Genomic DNA, 19,841 nt, shown 5'->3' with positions numbered 1-19,841 from the left:
TTTCGATGGCAGCATATAGAAATGATAAAGCTAATCTCGGCCTGCAGGAGCTGTGCTGTTGGCAGGGAGTAGAGTAGAAGACAGCCCAAGGTTAGCTCAGGTCCCTGCTTCTGAGAACATGCATGGTTGTCAAAGAGATATCCTGGCAGGCTAGATTCAGGGGCTTACACTTGGCACAAGTTAGTCACATGGTCACTAGTTCTTTCATAGATGTCACCTGCTCGTTCAGGTAATGGAGTTTTACCAGAGAGGGTCATTTTTTGTCAATGACCAGTTTATATAATTCCAACAGAGACAGATTTAGGCTTTCCCCCCAAGTGTGACAAACACTCCATTGTGTTTGGCCTGCTTGCCCCGTTTGTCATAGTCTGGCTTGTCACTTGAAGGAAGAGATGGACACCTTTCTTTCTTCAGGTGCCTCAGTTTCTCAGCATGCTGTTCCTCACTGAAGTTAAAGTAACTCCACCTGGACAGGCAGTTCCTGGAGCTGTGGAGCTGCATGCAGATCAGGTTTGCTCCTCACATTCCTGATGGCATTCGAGCACACCTGATGCCTGCTGTGGGGATGCACTAGTCACTGATGGTGCTCCAGGGTGTTGCTTCTGCTGCCTGCCATGGGGAGGCTTGAGTTCAGGGTTCATCCACTTACTGTCAAGAAGCCAGGAGTTAATCTCAGCATGCTTATAATTTAACATCACCTCAGTACCATTTGTGCCGAAAAACAACCAGATGGTTTGAAATCTAGAATTATTGTTTTTTGTTTTGTTTTTTCTGGAGCTGGGGACGGAACCCAGGGCCTTGCACTTGCTAGGCAAGCGCTCTACCACTGAGCTAAATCCCCAACCCCCCTAGAATTATTGTTTAAATATCTGGAAAAATATTCAATATTTTTGTGGAAAGAAACTTTTTTGAATTCTCAAGTTACTCTGCATATATATGATAGTCCAAATTATTCTATAAAGAGATTAAAACTTAGATCTATGTTTGTTGTTGATACTTAAGCAGCTACTGAGTCAAAATCTGTTCTTGGGACTGCTTGCTTGCCTTGGAATTTTGACTCCTTTGAGTCTATGGCATATAGCACCTCCATTGATTCCAGAGTGTTGTGCAGGTTGGTGAGTACCAGCCACACTGGTGTAAGTCATTGTGGCATGGCATGCTATGGGCCAGCCATGCTGGGGCAAGTTATTATGGTGTGGCATGCTGGGCCAAGCCAGAGTATGCTTCTGATAATTGTCAGTTCCAGTTCACCCGGCACCATATGAAGCCAGGGCACCAGTGTGAAGCACCCTGTCAGTGCTGTGTTTAGGACAGAAAATGTTGCCCTGCGTCTTTCTGGTTCCCAACCTGTTCTGTGTGTACTTTTTTTTTTTTTTTTTTTGGTTCTTTTTTTCGGAGCTGGGGATCAAACCCAGGGCCTTGCGCTTCCTAGGTAAGCGCTCTACCACTGAGCTTAATCCCCAGCCCCCTGTGTGTACTTTCATTGTGATGTTTGATTCTCATGGTCTGCAGAGCAGTTAGTGAAAGGGGGAAGGGCATGCTTCCTGTTCTATACACATTGGCTGGCTTCACCCCCTCAGGCGCTTTTTACAGCTGGAAGCTTGGAGCAGGAGGAAGTGCATGAACAGAACTTCCTTCAGAGGTGCTGGGCCTGAGTTAGGTTTCCTGGGCAAATTGCCAAATAAGTACTATCAAAAAGGTTTACTCTAGTTGTACTTAGTTCAAAGCAGCATTTTCAGGAAGAACTTAATTAAGTATAAAAGTGTATCCTTTCCATTTTATTTATGAATACAAGTCATTGTTTGCAACTGAATGTCATCCATTAGTATATATGAGTTATGTTGTGTAGAAATACGTTAAGTATTTAGTCCCCACCCTGTCACCTCCTCCTCTTTAGCCATGGTCCCCAAAGTATGGTCTCTTTAGTTGCCTGTATAGATTAGAATGGGAAATAATTCAATGGTGAAAGTTGTCAGTAGTCACAGTTGTCCCTACTTGCCAGTCAGTCTGCAAATTAATGGTTATGACATTTGTTTCCCTGTCCGTTATGTAGTGAGATGGCTGCTGGCTTGCTGAGTAGTTTGTGCTGATTTAAGAGGTCCAGGCTTGAGGATCCTGTACCTTTTACAAACTTCTGGGTGGTGAATGGAGACGGGTGGGTGGATTTACAGCAGGGCGTGCCTCTGTAGGTGCCTCCTGAGGGTGAGAGTCTGCTGGTTTCCCCGGCACCTTTTCCTCCTTCCTTCCTTCGGCTAAGTAACACTTACTGCTGTGGCTCCTGTTTGGGCTCACCTCTGCCTCTCCCATGACAGTCTGTTGCTCTTTCAGTCAGGGGAGAGCATCTCTCACTTACCCTCGACTATACAGCTAACATGTCTAATGAGAGCAAGGGAGAAGGGACAGAGAAAGTAAGAGCATGGGTGCTTAGTTAGCACATGCTCACATGAATATGTAGAATGACTGTTAGTAGTAAATATAGTCTTTATAGCAAACTGGTGAGTACTGACACCCCCACCCCCACCCTCACACAGAGTGTTAAGGCTGTGCTTGGTCCCTCTTGGACAGCTTTGTTTATAAGTCGGAAACAGGCACCCTAGTTAGTTGAATCACAAAACGAACCATTGTGTGGAGCAAAGTTTTGAATCAAATCCACAAGGTTAGGGAAATCACACAGCGTTGATGAGTTTTGTAAATGAAAACTGTCAAAAAGAATTGGATTTAGGAAACTGCTTTCCTACCTTGGTCATCCTTCTTAAACTGTACTCTTTGCCTTCTGTCTTTAGTTACTTGGGCGTTTGGAGAATTATCTATGCTACTTTGCTTTGGGTGTGACTTAGTCTCTGGCCTCGACTCTGAGACCTACAGGCCTGGCTTTCCCTGGTTTTGTTTTCCTTCACACTGGTCACTCACTGTTGCCTACCCAGGGAGAGGGGGAGAGCTTGTTTACTCAAGTGCCCTTATGTTTAGAGTCAGCCTGGATGGTACAAGTGATCCATGGCTTCTAACTGGGGTCTGCTGCTTGGTGGCTCTGGTCTCTTGGTCCAGTCACAGCACTCTCTAAGCCTCCTAACAGCTGGAGTCCTCAGTATCGACTGATGGGCTGTGCTTACTAGGCTGTGCTGGACACACGGACACATGCTTGTGGCCCTTGTAGCAAGGACCCCATTTCCCCCTGAGCTTCCAGCTGTGCTTGGTCATAGCTCTTCCTTTGGTACCAGAAACAAATAATATCCTGCTTTGCTGCCTTCGAAGAGACTAAAAACACACAAGAATATGAATGTGTTTCCAGAGGTTCTGTTATTTAATATTAATAAATATTAATATTTTAATACTGGTTTTTCTGTATATGTACAGTGATCAAGTTGGGTCTTACCCACTCTGGATACATGTATGTTCTTACTTTAGGAATTGCCATTTTTCAGTAGGACTCACTAAACATGAACTCATTGTTTCATTCTGACTGTTTGTATGGTTTGTATATGAAGTGCCCTTGCAAATGCCTCTTGTGTTCAAGGTTTGTCAAGAAATAATGGATCCTAAGGGCTCCGGCCTCAGTAGTGGATTCTGTGTGCAAAGGCTGAGAACCCTGGGAGCCCTAAGACTGAGAACCCTGGACACTTATCTTTTGGATTGAACAGATTAAGAACTGGTCCAACTTAGAATCCTGTGGTTTAGGGAGGTGTGTTTCTCTCCTTCCCTTGTGCAACTAGAGATTTTATGTGGCCCAGGGCTAATCACCTCCTGTCTCTTAGAGGCTTCAGGACTGTGGGAGGGAAGCAGTCCAAAGAGACAAAAGACCAAGTCCTAAGATAAACCAAGCATTTATCATCTGACTTTCAAAGGAGTTATAGCTGCAAGAAAGAGCTTAGAATGCCCTAAAGCCACTGAGGGCAGTTTTTGCAGGGCCTCAGAGTATGTGGGAAACTATACCAGAAGCCTTGGCGAGATATGGCTGTGTTCCAGAACACAAACCAACCCATGGAGCTAAGCAGTGTAAAGGATAGAATGAAGCCAGGCAGGTAGAGACGGGTGAGACAGCTCACCCTTCTAAGGGTAAACTTACTAGGAGGTCAGGTGAGCTGTGGATAGACATTAAGTTGAGCAAAAGAAACCCATGTGGTAGATAAATAAGACTGTGTATGTAAAGTTTTAGAAGAGGAAACTGATCAAGGGGAATAGAAAGAAGGTAAGCTAGTTGTTACTTCTGGAGATGCCTATGGACTGGAAAGTGCCTGGTGGGTGATTGGGGTGATTGGATGGTCTCCTTACTTTACTGGAGGTGGAAACTGTGTGGCATATGGATAAGCCAATGAAGCTGTGTACTGTCCAACTGTGGACAATGGTGGAGGAGACTGGAGTCAGGGAGAGAAGGGTGGAACCTGGACTTTGGGAAGAGAGCGCAATCACTTGTGTGAGCACACATACGCCTGCCCATACTCTTCCAAAGGTTAAATTACTAATGGGGTTTCCAAACTTTATCTTTAATACAGTTGTGTCTATTGCTGTTTCTAGAAGCTGGGCATTTTTGGACTTAACTATTTGTATTTTTGTACTTAGCTGTATGACAGTTACTGCCAAAGAGCTCTATGGTGCTTTCACATCACTGTGACATAGTTAATGGTCTCTCACACAGGATAGGCATTTGACATTTTCTGTATATCTCCAGGGAATAAACGTATGTGTGCTCACACAAGTGATTGTGCTCTCTTCCCAAAGTCCAGGGAATAGACACTTGGGCAGCAGCTGTAGGATCACAGGCTTAGCCCCGTTAGAACTATGAAGACGCTCTACATGACAGCTCAGTGCGGTATCCACTGTGGAGCAACTGCTCTGTGCTGAGGTCTGAGCTGTGGGATTGGGCTTAGGAATATAAATAAGATATAGAGTGTTCCCTCAAGGAGCCTGGTGTCTGGGACAAGACAGAGAGGACAGGGCTTTGCATTAGTTTGTACCACAGTAATTGAAGAACATTCAAGAAATTGTAGGGGTATGAAGGACAGAAAACTGTGACTGGGAACACTGGAAAAGCTTTCAGGGGATACCTGGATAGGAGTTTGAGAAGCAGCAGCTAATGAACAAGTGACTGAGGTGTTAGGTGAGGACTGGCGGGGAAGAGCTAGAGGGATGTATTCAGAGGTACAGGTAATCTGTACTAGGACTGGGAGCCTTTGGGATAGCTGGCCCATAAAGTGCTGTGGAATAGGGTAGTAGGAGGAAGGGTTGGTTTAGTAGCAAGAGGGGTTTGGTCAGGGAGAGACAGACTACTGTCAGAGCCTAAGCAGAAGGATGTAGAATGAGGTTGCTGGAGATACTCAGATGTGAGCCACGTGGTGACTGGCAGGGGATGTTTTGTGTTTAACCAATATTTAACCCTGTTGGTCTGGAAGAACTTTAAGCTCTTTTGACCCTGAAATACCATAAGCTTCCTGGTATATAAAGGGAGGCAGTGTAGGAGTGGTGCTCAGTTTATAGCTTAAATTTCTTACCTGTTAGGTGACCTTGGACAGAGAAAGGATGTGATCACCCAGGGAGCTTAACAGAAATGGTACCTGATAGAGGGCAGACACTGAATATAGGGAGCTGTGGCTGTGTGATTGAAGCCTTGGAGGGAGGCTAACACCAGGGAACTGGGACGTTGAGGGACAGACAATCTAGTAAGTAAAGCCTGTTTACAGTATTGGGATCACCAAACCACTTGGGGGAGGAGCAACATGCTTTTATAGGCCCTTCCTGTTAAGAGCAGAAGGGCCTGAAAGCTCTTCCTCACAGTGTGATCTGGAGACGTTTAGAGACTCACAGGATAGCAGGTCTTGACTGTAGGACTGGAGCCAGAGGCCACTTGCATGTCATCCACCAACAGTGTGCTTCTGCAGTTCTGCTTGCAGGCCAGCAGGTCTGCTATATTTGGACGGATGATTAAGAAGTTATTACTACCAGGAGCCTTGAGGGCTTTCATTTCTTGCAGGCTGAGTTCTGTGGCTCTCTGTAGACGTACCATACCTCCGTGGACATAGTGGGATTGATTCCCAGGAAGGCTTGGGGCTCTGTCCAGCTTGTGTCCTTGTTCTTAGTTGAGTGCAGTGATAATGGAGAGGGAGCACCTGCCTCCCTTCTGCGACTCACAGGAGGAAGTGCTTGAACTCCCCTTCCTCCTCCTGCCCCTGCTCAGCTTTTGATCTCAAAGCAGCTACTTCCTTTTAGTTTCCTGACTTTTTACATGTTGTACTGGTGCCCTTGTCTCCAGGGTGACTGACACCCATGCTTCACACCCTTTCACTAGATTTAAGGTAAGTCACGTGTGATTTTATACATTAGATGTGAAAGCGAAGATGGAACTCTTTGTGAAGGATGCTTTCTTCCTATTTTAGCACCTGCCTTATTTGTGTAGCTTTAGTGACAATGACATTAGTAGGTGAATCACATTCTAAACTTTGTCCTTTCACAGTTCTTCATAACAGGCAGTCATTTCTTTCTCTTTCTGATGTTGCACATTAAACCCAGGTTGTGTCCTTCACCATTAGACTCCATGCCCATCTATTTCTTTATTATAATAAGTGACCAAAGTAAGTAGGCATTGTGTCTTCCCTGAGAACAGTCTAAGTCATCCAGGGGCTCCATAAATGGAGTATCACTGGGGTAACCTGTGCTACCACAATGAGCTTCTTTGCCCCCCCCCCCAAAAAAAAATTGGATCCGAAAGTCCCAGCCGTCAGCAAGGAGCTTACCCCTTCTTTGGGCCTCCCTTTATTTGCTTGCTGACTTGCTTCACCAGGTTCCACTTGGGAATGGCCTGAGCATTGCTTCCTTTAGGCATACATATATGTCAGCACTTCAAGATCTTTACTCAGAGTGCCATGGCTATGTCCTTTGTCTCACTGCCTCATTTGTCTGTGAGTATCCTAGTCACTTCTCATGTATCTGCTGGCACAAGGTTCATGTGGTTCAAGTGCCAGATTGACCAGAGATGGGAAACCCCGTACAAGGCCAGGGTCTGCGTGGCCTGAGAAGCTTGTCTTCAGTGCCTACACTGGCTTTCTAAAGCATTTTGGGCTTTCTTTGGGACAGACTATGGATATTATACTAGCTATCCAAAATGTGGGTCTTCAGTGTTTGTCTGGGAGGACTAAATTATCACTATGGGAAGTGGTTGTTTTAAGGAGGGGTGACTGAGGATCTAGTATTTCTGACCCTACCCTACCCTACCCTACTCTGTGTGTGTGTGTGTGTGTGTGTGTGTGTGTGTCTGTGTCTGTGTCTGTGTCTGTGTCTGTGTCTGTGTCTGTGTCTGTGTGTCTGGTATATACCTCAGCATTAACCCTAGTTGTCCTGCAGTAATGCATCAGCATGCACCGTGAACCTGCAGTGTGTAGAGTAGGATCTGCCTCTGCCCCGGTTTCATGGGTGAGGACTGCACTTTGTCTCCTGCGGCTGCCGTGCATGCTTCTTGTTTCTGTTCGGAGGCTTCAGGTTGTTATATACGTTTTCCCCTTAGGAAAATTCTAGATAGAAATTGAGGTAAAGTCTCAGCATTGAGAGATGAAGATGCTCCCATGCCACACCCCATTTCTGCATTTTACTCTTTGATGATATAACTTTCATTTCTTTGCCTTGTTTTCTCTCTTTGTAGTCAGAAAATGGGTAAGAAGAGTCGAGTGAAAACTCAGAAATCAGGTACTGGAGCCACAGCCACCGTGTCACCGAAGGAAATCTTGAACCTGACAAGTGAGCTGTTGCAGAGTAAGTGTCCTGTTCTCGACCCCACCCCCACCCCACCAGCTGTCCTTGCCACTCGTGGCAATGCTTTTCACTCCTCTGCAGGGGACAGGGCTCCCTGGGACAGGACCTTCTTCCCAACAGCTCGAGCTCTGCCCTTCTTAGAGCCATGGACCTGGACACTGCAGAGCTCCTCTCACCTCAGCCCCCTCGGCAGAGTGTGGGTGCCAGCTTGGGCATGTGACTGCCCAGACCCATGGGCGGGAACAGGGTCCCCTGCTCCTTAGCAGTGTGGCGTGTCCTGACTGCTGAGGCTCAGCGTCCGTAGCAAGCACAGGCCACTTCTCCAGCCGTTTGACAAGTACCGCATGAGAGTTGGCATGTGCAGAAGTATCGTGGCTGTTAGCCCTAGGCAAGCCTGTCAGACCTCCCAGGGAGCCGTCCTTCTAGGGCAGAATAGCTCACCTTTATTCTCAGTGATTACATAAATGTGTTTCTGGTTTTCACATGAAGCCTGAGAGCTCCTAGTTTAAAATGAAGTGTTGTTGCCCACACTTTTTTAAGCTAAAATACTTTGATAATTTTGAGTTGTGGGTTCAAACTGGTACTGCTGATGCCTTGGCATAGCCATGATTTTTTTGCCTATATATTTAGTGACCTTATGTTTAGGTTTATGACCACTAAATCTCAAGTAAAAATGGAGCTTTTCCTCAAAAATAGAAAGTGGCCAGTAGTCAGGCCACTGTGAGGTCCCTCCCTGGGTGCTTTGATCTCTGCTCGCCCTGCACCCCATCACTGTTTTCCCTCCCTCCTGTTGGAACGAGGTGTCTTTCACCCTGGCTCCTGCTTTGGTTGGCACTTAATGGGGAGAGAATGAAGTCAGACTTGACCTGGAGAGTTGGGCGTCAGCACATAACCAGATCACTTAATTATTTGCCACATGCTGTTCACCTTAGTGAGACGGGACAGTGGGTTTGGCAGGAGTATGGGAAAGAGACTGACTGTCTTTAAGCTATTGTAATACTTAATAAGGCTGTGCTCCCAGGAGGCTGGCTGCCAGTGTGTTCCAGGATGACCAGCCCTGGCCCCTAGTAGGTGTTGGTTCTGCAGTTCAGCTTCTTCATAAGTCTCTTAGCTTCTTTTCCAGAATGACTGTGCCATGTCTTTTGTAGTACATACTCATGGATGTGAAATGTTTGTCAACTAATTGACCTTATGCTCAGTTTAGTGGGTTTCCTTAGAGAGCCATTGATTTTGGACTCAGCTAGAAAGGCATTTTCACCATCTAGAAGAGGTCAGGGAAAATATTTTTCAGTTTAGCTTTGCTCTCAGGTTTTAACTGTTTGCAGATGTATTCTGAGGAGAGTTACTAGGTGTGGGAACACACTTGGTCCCTGGGCCAAAGTTAGGTGAGGGATGTACTTGGATATCAGGTCATTTGCATGCTTTGAAAAGTGTATAGAGTATATCCATTTACTTTCTATGTCATGAACATATATTTACATGGCTAGAGTAGCTCTGTCCTTGAACATAAGTCAGGAACGAGATGGAAACCTTCCTTCTTTTGCAGACTAGTGGGTTAAAGTGGAGGAGGAGTTCTTACGCAGTGGCTTTCACGTTACAGAATGTAGCAGTCCTGCACCCGGCCCAGGAAAAGAATGGGAAGAGTACACACAGATCCGGGCTCTGGTTGAGAAAATACGAAAGAAGCAAAAAGGTAAATTGTTGGAGTGACGATGCTGAGGAAAGCTGGACATAGATAGGCTAGTGGGTTCTGAGTAGCAAAGCCTCAGGTGACAGTGCCTGTCTGGGAAAACGAGGCAGCCACCCAGAGAGTCCCCTGGGGACTGTTGTCCATTTGAGTGAAAGGAGTAAGTGCTGAGCTCCAGGGGGAAGCATTTGTATCCAGGGGATAAAATGACATGCCTTTTATTTATTTGTATTTTATGGCATATACATGGGCCTTGTTAACTCTTGGTTTTGACATGTCAGATGGTGTTGGGTAGTGTCTTAGCAGGTGTTTAGGATTGACTCCAGCCCATCATTTTCCTCATGACAGTCTTGCTATGTAGCTGTCAGCCTTTTGTATCATCAGCCTTTCTAGCTGTTGGGATTATAGTCCTGCACCACCACATCTAGCCCCAGCCCATCTGGGAAAAAGAAATAGTTACATCTCTTAGGCTGTGTGCATTTGTGAGGGGTTTTTTGGTGGTGATGGGGAGTATGCTGCTGAGGACCCAACCGGGGTGTATTCTAGGCAAGCCCTCTGCCACTGAACTGCTTATTTATTTATTTTTATTTATTTATTTAATGTATATGAGTGCTTTATCTCCATGTACACCTGTGTGCCAGAAGATCTCATTACAGATGGTTGTGAGCCACCATGTGGTTGCTGGGAATTGAACTCTGGACTTTTAAAGAGCAGCCAGTGCTCTTAACTGCTGAGCCATCTCTCCAGCCCCTACCTCTTTTCTTGAGGGGGGCAGATTTGTTTTTATTTCATGCTTAAGAATATTTTCCCTCCATGTATCTGTGTCAGTGCAGTGCCTGTGGAATCCAGAAGAGGGAGTCAGATCCCTAGGCACTGTCATAGACCGCTGTGCCCCACCATGTGGGTGCCAGGAGTTAACTGAACCTGAGTCCTCTAGAAGAGCAGCCAGTGCTCTTAACTGCTGAGTCATCTCTCTAGGCCCTGCACTGTACTTCGTAAGCTGTGATTTTACAGGGCATATTTAGTAGCCATCTTAATTATTCTTAGCCAAGATGGCAAGAGACTGTCGCTTTGAAAAAAGTTTTCTTAGTACAGCTGTCATTGTGTCTTGTAGAGCACAAAAGGATATTGATTTGCACAACCACATGGAAGGAGGCAGCGAGGACAGTAAGGAGCACACATTGCGAAAGACGAGAACCCTGATAGTCTGACAGAGTGCTTGCTTTCCACTTGCCGCCCTAAGCGGCCGTCCTGCTCTTCTGTTTGTTTACCTGCAGTGGTGTGGTCTGTGGCGTGGATGGCCTTGGACTCCAGTCCAGAGAGCAGGTTCCTTTCCAGCTGGTGCATGTGGACTCGATGGTGTTAGTTGTCTCCCATCAAGTCACCCCCAACATCTCTGTTATCTGGGTCCGTCTTCTGAGGAGATAGTGTCACTAGGCTGCACCAAACTTACAGAATGAGAACACCATCCATTTTAAACTTTACCCCGCTCAAATCATTTGTCCTCCTTAGCTTAGTTTCTGTTCATGCCTGGCATGACAGAGTGATGTGCAGGAGTCTTTACAGGGTGCTGACATAATGGGCTGGCTCTGTGCCTGCCTCCTCCTGTTAGTAGCCTCTTGCTCTGCCTTCAGCACAGTGGGGCAGCAATGCATGACTTTCATCTTTTTGAATATTTTAATCCTGGTGGAATGTCTAGAAAAGAAAGTGGAAGAGGGTCTCCTACCCAGATGTACACTTGCTGACCTTAGATTGACTCAGGTCCTCATCCCCACCCTCCACCTTTCTTTCGATTTTTGTATTTGGTTTAAGAAATAAAATATTACAGATAGAGCTGTAGTTACGCACTGCTCTTTCAAAGGTATTTGTCTTTACCATGAGCGCTTTTCAACTACATAAACATCATACAACTATGAACAGAAATACAATCATGTAAATTTACATAATTACTGCCATGCTTTAATTTTTTCTATAGTTATACTTTATTATTTTGTGTGTTCGGAGTGTATGTAAGGACATCGTGTGCATACCTGGTGCCTATGGAGGCCAGAGGAGGGGGTCAGATCCTCTGGACTAGGGTTATGGCCCACTATGTGGGTGCTGGGAACCAAACCTGAGTCCTTTTTGAGAGCAGCCAATGCTCGCACTTGCTGAGCCGTCTTTGCAGCCACGTTTCCTGACTACACATGCTATCAGTCGTGATGTGTCGTGTGTAGACACTATGAGATCACACTTACACACCCCAGTTGCCTGTGTTAGTCCTGCATCTTTGTGTTCTTAGTGTCAGGTCCTTAGAACGTCCTCTCTCTTCGAACCATCAGCTCACAGATAAGCTGCTGCTGTTAGTAATGGGATTCCTGGTAAGGACATAGTGAGGAGAGAGATGGTAATGGCAGATCCCAACCACAGCTGTGGTAACTAAGTCTTCTCTCCTTTTGCATTGATAGTGTGTAGCAGAGGCATTAGTGTTCAGTGTTCTTGTCCCGTGGTGTCAGAACAGACTAGTGCTCTGACTGGCAGAGTTTGGGTTTTTAATTCACCTCTCCTGGAGCTTGCTCAGGTATGTACCATGACTACCTGGTGGTTAATTTTGATTGTTCAAGGTAGGGGGTTAAGATGAGAGCTAGAGAGCTGTGCTCTGCCTTTGTGCTCTAGAGCCATGTGATGACATGTGTCCTAAAGTAGCTCTTGTTTCCAACATGGATGATATAGGTCTGTCTGTTACTTTTGATGGGAAAAGAGAAGATTACTTCCCTGATCTAATGAAATGGGCCTCTGAAAACGGGGCTTCTGTCGAGGGTTTTGAAATGGTTAACTTCAAAGAAGAGGGCTTTGGTTTGAGAGCAACAAGAGACATCAAGGTGAGTTTATTATCTGTTGGTCTAAGGGGGTTTAAGTGTGTTTGAACCACTGTATGGTTTTGAGATTGAGCTCAAGGTATGGGACAGAGACCCCTTGAGGCCTGTCCAAAGGTTTGTGGGTATATAAGCAGCACTCTCCTTCCTTGTGAGCTGCAGTGCCTTTATCTGACTACATGGGCCTCAGTGCCACAGACAGCATTCTAGGGAGCCCTGCTAGTTCATCCTCTTGGAGAGCTGTGCCGTTAACCCTGCCCTAGAGCAAGGCCTTTATAGGCCTGGAGGAGACTGGAGAATGTGCCTGATAGGATTTTGAGACTTAATAAGGAAAAGGAACTGGACTTAACGGTGGGAGGGAGAACACATCAAATCCTGTGATGGATGGGAATGGAAGAGAGGGAGGCAGGCTGGAAGCCCTTGTTCTGAATAACCGAGTGGCTAAAAGTACTACTCATAGAAATGACAGCAGTAGGAGCGGAGAGAGAACAGGGCGTGTGGAAAGAAATGCTATTCAGACAGCCTCTCTGCTCCTTAGTCCTGCTGTCCTAAAGAGGAGGGGTCACTTAGTCACTCAGCTTTTCTGCCAGTGGGAGAAAGAACTGAGCTTAGCCTGTGGGTGCTGTTGCCCCAGGGTGTTTGTTCTGCTTTCTGCTCTTCACCCCATGCCTGACAGGGCAAGCTCACATAGGGAGGGCTTGGAAGGAGCCGGCGTGCCTGTGAGTAGGTGTGAGCATCTGCCTGCTTCTGGGCTAAACTCAGAGGCTATAGTTTGACCCTTTACTTTAGTCTCGTATCTTGTATCAGTTGGTGAAGTCCTTGAGTAGAAGAAATGGGTATTAGTTCCATCTCTTCAGACCTCCAGAAACTTTGACCAAGCTCTCATTAACCTGTTATCCTCACAACCCTGGCATGTTAGGTATTTGTTGAGTACCTACCATGCGAGGGATACTCATTTGTTATTATGCCACATTTATAGAAAAGGCTAGGACTTCTTCATGTATGATACTTATAATCTATTGTAGGGGACAAAGCAGAAAAGCATTCCCATAGTAGACACTAACAGAGGCAAAATGTCACAGGCTTTTTTCTCTTGTGTCACATGAGAAGCCTCATTCATGCCAGTACTCGCCAATATCTTAGTTGTGGTCTTACTGGCGCTTTTTTTGGGAACACTGTCTCCACAGTCTGGAGGCTGAAAGGAGCAAGCTTAAGGCACTGTGCACTGGGTTCTGCTGAGGGCCTTCCTACATGGCAGAGCTCTAGGCATGGGTTATGCAGTAGAGAGAAGAATTGTCACACGTATGAAGACGTCCTTGTACACTGGGAGGAGATGAGTGAGGCCGAGGGTGTCTGGGCTGGTGCTCTAGCTGCTGCTGTGATGAGAATCCCTTCCTGTGCAGCAGCCGTTCTGCTCTGCTCCATTGCCTCAGTGGAAGTGGGAATGAGGGCTGGGGTTAGAGGGAGGGATTATTTCATGTTTAGAACTTGAAGTCTAAGTACAGTATGCAGTGAAACATACTGTTGTGTTCTACTCCACATGTTCTGAAAGTCTCCCTCTGTGTCACCAGCGTAAGGCTGTATGTGCCACATAGAGAGTTTAGACTTTGCTTGGACTCTTTTAACTACAGTACACATGTGAATATTTAAAGCATACCTGATATGTAGAAGTGCTCATATGCAGCTATGTTGTATTTCCTTGTGGTTGGCTTTCTGGTGTAGTTGAAATGATTGTAGCATAGTGTAAGATTCTACTGTTTTCTTATTTTTTTCTCTAGGCAGAAGAATTATTTTTATGGGTTCCACGAAAGTTACTAATGACTGTTGAATCTGCTAAGAATTCAATATTGGGTAAGAATAATTTATTTAAGGCAATGTACAAGATATACAAATTTCATCTCTGACAATAAACAATTGTGTTTGGTTGTTTTTTCAACTGTAACATAGTTCTTCAAATCCATATTAAAGTTTTCCACTTTATGTCCAAAGAGGGGTGCATTGTGACATGAAGTACTATATGATCTTGGAATTTTGTGCTGTGATTTTAGCATGTTTTGAGCGGTGGCTTTTTAAAGGAGTTCATGACACTTACCCTGCTAACTTCTGGGTTGATTTAGGGCCCCTGTATTCCCAAGACCGAATTCTCCAAGCTATGGGAAACATTGCACTGGCCTTTCATCTGCTGTGTGAGCGAGCCAGCCCCAACTCTTTCTGGCAGCCATACATTCAGACCCTCCCCAGTGAGTATGACACCCCTCTCTACTTCGAAGAAGAGGAAGTGCGCTGTCTTCAGTCGACACAAGCCATCCATGATGTCTTCAGCCAGTATAAAAACACAGCACGCCAGTACGCCTATTTCTATAAAGTCATCCAGGTGAGCAAGGCGGGGAGGAGTGGCATGTGTGTCCACTTGAAGTCTTACAGGGCTTAAGCACTTTACTCTTAAGCTGGAGGGTATCCAGGTACCTTCTGTCATTTTCACTTCTGTAGAACTACCACATAGTCTTTAACGTATCTGCCTTCATCAGCATCCAGCATCAATACAAGCAGAAGTACTTCCTCACTGACTAAAGTTGCTAAGCCTTTTGAAAGTGAGTTTATAAGGAGATTTTACAAGCTGTCAACCTTATCAAATATAAAACGTTGCTTGCGTGTAATGTTTCTAGGAAAATTAGAATTGATTTCTAAGGGGCTGGGTTAAGATCCCTGGTTGTTCTTGCAAAAGACCAGGGTTCAATTCCTAGCACTTACGTGATGGTTTGTAGCCATCTGTAGTTCCAGGTCCAGGAGAATCTAGTGCTCTTTTCTGACTTCCTAGGGCACAAGGCATGCATACAGTTCACAGACATACATGCAGACAAAACACTCATAGATAAAATGAATACATCTAATAAAAATTAAAAACTTAAAAACATTAGGGAATAGAAATTGGTAAAAGTTAAATTAATTTCTACTATATTCATGAGTTAAAAAAATTGACAGTTATGTCAACTGCAAGGTGATTTGCTTATGTTTTTCAAAGTGTACTACTATTTATTATGTATTATATTTTAGGTAGTCCTAAGTGAAAGTGTCATACACAGAGTCTCTAGGGGGTTGATTTTGACTTCGTGTGTTTTAGGGGTTTCATCTTCCCTTTTCAGGAAGGGGCAGAACCAGTGCTGCAGCTCCCCACTGAGCTGAACAGGAGGTGTCTCTCTAGACTCTGCTTTGCAGTACTTGGGTCTGCCTCAGCCCTGCTACATCCAACTGAGGAGAACAGGAATAGTAACCACTTGTTCCCTTTCCTTTTCTTGGGCAGTTTGGCAACCTGAATCAGGCTGATGTGGTTATATTGTAAATCATCTGTCCTACAGTGTTTTGTTTCCTTTTCAAATGCAGTCATCTCGCTTTATTCCTTAATGGAATAGTTTTATTTATCATTTATTTATTTATTTATTTATTTATTTATTTATTTATTTATTTATTTATTTGATGACTTTATTTGTATGTGTGCATAGAACCTAGGGCCTTCTGTTTGCAGGCAAGCACTTTTCCTGTCCATTCATTGTTTTAGCTTTACAGCATGCCTGTTTTATAGGAATAGCCCTCTCACAGATACATCTCCCCTCCTGCCAAATGTTTCAACTATTTCAGAAGTCATATGATTCTTGCCTCAAACAGAAATTGTTTTGCTTTTCTAACCTCAAGGTTTAGGACATTATGAAGAATGGCAATATGTAGGTTTTCTTTCAAGTTTACCTAATTTAAAAAAAGTTGATGGAGCTAGATTACAACTTTGCCTCTTTATTTATGATGTCCCGGAGTCCTACATCTGACATCTGGTGTGGCTTTTTGTCATCTGAAAGTGTTATGTTTTTATTTTTATTTTATTTTAATGAGCACCTTGGCATTGTGAGTGCCTCTGACTCTCTGTCCTGTCTCATCCCCCCACCCCCGTGTGTGTGTGTGTGTGTGTGTGTGTGTACACACGTGAGAGAGAGACGGGGGGGGAGGGAGGGGGGAGGCAGAGGGGGAGGTAGGAAGGGGTAGGCTATGGGGTGTGGGCACTTACGTGGCCTAGCTTCAAAGCCTCGTTAGGAAGGGCTGGTCCCTAAGCTGGATGAACCTGAGGCAGAATGAAGCGGTAGAGGAGAGTCTGTCCCAGTAGAAACCCAGTGGCCCTGTAGGAAGAGCACAGGCTTTGTAGTAAGACAAAACCTCTGGAAAACCTGATTCCATCACACTTGCTGTTCAAATGGAATTTGGTCTCTGAAGCCAGGGCTTACCTACCATACTCTCTCTCCACTGCTTAGCACTGGGCTATGCCTCAGTGGGCAGTTTCTGTGCTACCCTGACTGTAAGGTGGGAAGATCCTGCCCCAACTCCCAGGCGAAGGTGGACAGAAAGAGGTGTCCTGTGTGAACGAAGCCCCTGGGCTGCACAGACACTCTGTGTTTGTAGTTGTCACTGTTGGGACCCTTCAGCTTCAGCTAGCTTTGCTTGGTTGTCACAGGTCCTTATGGTCTTCAAGGAATTCAACATCTATCATACTACAGAAAAAAGAAGGCAAGAATCTGGTAGTTGTTCAGTCCACAAGGCTGGGTGTCTCTGAGGGTTCCTGGAGAGCTGCTGGTCTTGTCAGAATCTTGAAGAAGTTGGATTTAATATCGACTGCAGCAACAGGAGGGTGGATTTGCTAGTGAGAGGGAAGGCCAGCAAGAAGGAAACAGTTTCCTTCCTTCCTTCATGTCTTTATGTGAGCCACCGCCAGAAAGTGCCATCCAGGTTGGGGTGGGGCTTTCTTCTGATTAAGACAGTTCTATCACAGGAGTAACTAACAAGTTGGGTCCCTGTCAATTCCCGATGTAGCCAAGTTGACAGCCGCAATTAGCCATTACACTTGTTAAATCATCCTTTGAGTCCAGCTGTTTTTCTTTTCTTGTTTTAGGTAATTCTCATCACTTCTGAAAGTGTTGAACAGTAAATCAGAGTAAATACAGATGTTGTCTGCTGTCATTTTGTTTGTATTATGTCTTCCCTCCGAGAGAGTAGTGAACCTCCCTTCCTCATGCTTTTTCAGGGTTGGGGGTTTGTCCACTAGCAGCTCAGTGCAGCATCACTATCTCAGCACTCAGGAAGAGCGAGGAGACCCACGTTAGCAATTCATCATGTGGTCTGTCCTGAGGTGTCTTCAGTTTTTGTTTGGGTTTATTGTTTTTGCATTGAACATCTTCACCCTCTCCAGAGACATGAAAACCCTTCCCCAGACAAATACACACATGAGCTCTGCCACAGATCGACGCAGAGTACAGGGAAGGGGTGTCCATGTTCCATTTCTAGTTATTATTACTTCCACTTAAAGTTGTCTTCCTGGGTGCTGGATTGAGGGCTCCTTTGTCAGGGCTCAGAGTCAGTGTGTCTGTGACTTTCCTTCCCCAGGTTGTTTGTGGTTGTGGTGTTAGTCGTAGGAACCTAACAGAGACAGCGTGTGCATTTCCCAGGTTGCTGAAATACTGTCCATGCCTAGCACTCTCTTCAGGTAGCAGAAATAGCGTCCCAGTTATATTCCCAATGGTCACTTCCAGCCAGTGTGGGCTTGGCCCCTTATTTTGTTTCTCTCACTTTGACTGGTCTTTTCCTCTTACCTGGAAACCAGTCTTAAGGGTCTTTAATACTGAACAAACTAGCCAGCCCTCTCTGGCTGCAGCTCTTTGTGTGATTGCTACTCTATCTGTCTCTTTGGATTTTAACCCCTCATAGCAACTTAATTATTTAATAACTCAAATGATAATGAGTCTCTTGAGTGTAAAGTACTACATTTAGAGATAGCCAATGATAAGAGAAGTACATGCATTCAATGTGTGTGCGTGCGCGTTTGTATGTGCATGTGTGTATGTGTCTCTGTGTGTGAGTGTGTGTGCATGTGTGTCTGTGTGTGTGCATGTGTGTGTGCATGTGTGTGTGCATGTGTGCGTGTGCATTTGCATTGCTAGGGATTGAATCCAACCCCATTGAGCCACAGCTGTAACTTCACAGAAGTTTTCTGTAACCCTTGTGCCCTTTTGGAGAGTATTTGGTAGAAGTCACTCATTTGTATTTATCTGATATTTCCTCAAATTCAGTTGAGATTATGCATTTTTGACATCAATGCCTAGAAGTCAGCTTGTACCCTGCTCAGTTCTTTACTTTCAGTTTGAAGTGATTTTATAGGTATAGATCAGACAGAAAAGTAAGGCATAGAGCACACTTCCCTCTGCTGCTCTGGCTTAGTGTCGTGCCTTAGCAGCTGCAGTGTAAGGTTCCGGGAGCCAGCTCTCCCGACTGCCCTTCCCCCGCTTTGCTTACAGTGTCTAACTTCTCAGTCACCTGATACTGCTTGGAAGAATACTTTGGCAGGCACTTTGTAGACAACTCTCATTTAATATTTATCTAAAGTTTTCACTTTAGGCTGAGATTATGTTTTTGGCAAGAGTACCATACAAGTCAAGTTGTGTCCTCCTCAGGGAACACATAAATTAATGTGCTTTATTAATGACTTTTCCAATAAATTGTATGCTTTGAGCAAATCCCCAATTCTCATTTCTAGTTTTTGTGCTCATCACTGCCCTCTGCAGGAGGGATGTATGATTGCAGGGTGTGCCAGCTGCAAGTTTTCTGCTGTTTTTTCTTCTGTGAGAACTGAAATTTTACTGTGAGGAGTAGTTGTCCCTACTTCCCCATTTATTGATTTATTCAGTAGTTCATATGAACAAGGATTCATGGACACTTATTTAATTCGATGGGTTCTATGACCCACTGCTCTCACTGTTGATTTGATGTACTATTTTAAATGGCTCTCCAAATGACACTTGATTTGTCCTTCAGTTTTAACTATTTGGAGGAAATCCTATGCAGCATTTGCCATAACCTAAATGTATGGAAGTATGTTAAATAAAAATGTTGAAATAACTGATTCTTGGGTTATACGTTGCTTACCAAGTTTCTTTAGCATCAGAGTGAAAAGTAGCTATGGGTAATCCTTTCTAGTGCTTCCCTCTGCCCATCCTAACTTAAACATTTTGCCTTGTTCTTGGCTGACTTCATAGTAATGCTATAGCTACTAGGTGAGGGCTATGAGCAGCAGAAGTGAGGCTGAAGGAACAGAGCCAGGCAGTGAATGGCGAAGTGACTGAAGCCAGTTTAGGGGACTGCAGGTGCGAGATGAGTGGGCCTTGGGTTCTTCTTCAGCTGTGGGAGCCACAAGCAGAAGTCACGAGCATAGGAGAACAATAACAGTCCCTGCTTTCATGGTGTTCTCATGACTTGGCTGGGAGTGCTTTCTGCTCAGGTAAGCAGCATCCACTTGCAGAGTGCTTGTCGGGCTGTCCTGAGGAAGCACACAAGTGAGGGTAGGTAGAGGGTGCTGTGCACATCACCAGGAGCTCATGGCTGCAAAGGTCAGTCCCTCTGGGGCAGAGCTGTGACTGTGCCTTCGGGACTGCTGAGAAAGGGAGAAGCTTCCTAAAAGGACTCCCTGGTTTAAGAAGTGTACTGGGGATGGAGTGCTTGTGAGATACACTCTACACCAGCTACAGCCCCAG

General features: G+C 45.2%; 1 protein-coding gene across 5 annotated transcripts in view; it reads left to right on the top strand.

The window, feature by feature from the left end:
- Positions 1-19,841, top strand: part of Setd3 (SET domain containing 3, actin N3(tau)-histidine methyltransferase) — a 66,944-nt gene that overhangs the window by 6,563 nt on the left and 40,540 nt on the right. Inside the window, exons 2-6 of one of the 5 annotated variants that reach the window (NM_001346470.1) lie at positions 7,628-7,737; positions 9,338-9,430; positions 12,137-12,285; positions 14,058-14,130; positions 14,397-14,653. In NM_001346470.1, the coding sequence (NP_001333399.1) occupies positions 7,635-7,737; positions 9,338-9,430; positions 12,137-12,285; positions 14,058-14,130; positions 14,397-14,653 (675 nt within the window). In that variant the 5' untranslated portion in view covers positions 7,628-7,634. Of the gene's footprint in view, positions 1-7,623; positions 7,738-9,283; positions 9,431-10,566; positions 10,592-12,136; positions 12,286-14,057; positions 14,131-14,396; positions 14,654-19,841 lie in introns of those variants that run through there. The other 4 variants (XM_063261779.1, XM_063261780.1, XM_063261778.1 and 1 more) reach the window with 4 other exon arrangements.

This window comes from Rattus norvegicus, chromosome 6 (genome assembly GCF_036323735.1).
Source record: "Rattus norvegicus strain BN/NHsdMcwi chromosome 6, GRCr8, whole genome shotgun sequence".
NCBI lineage: Eukaryota > Metazoa > Chordata > Mammalia > Rodentia > Muridae > Rattus > Rattus norvegicus.
Note: the sequence above shows the minus strand (reverse complement) of the source record. Positions and strands in the feature narration are given on the sequence as shown.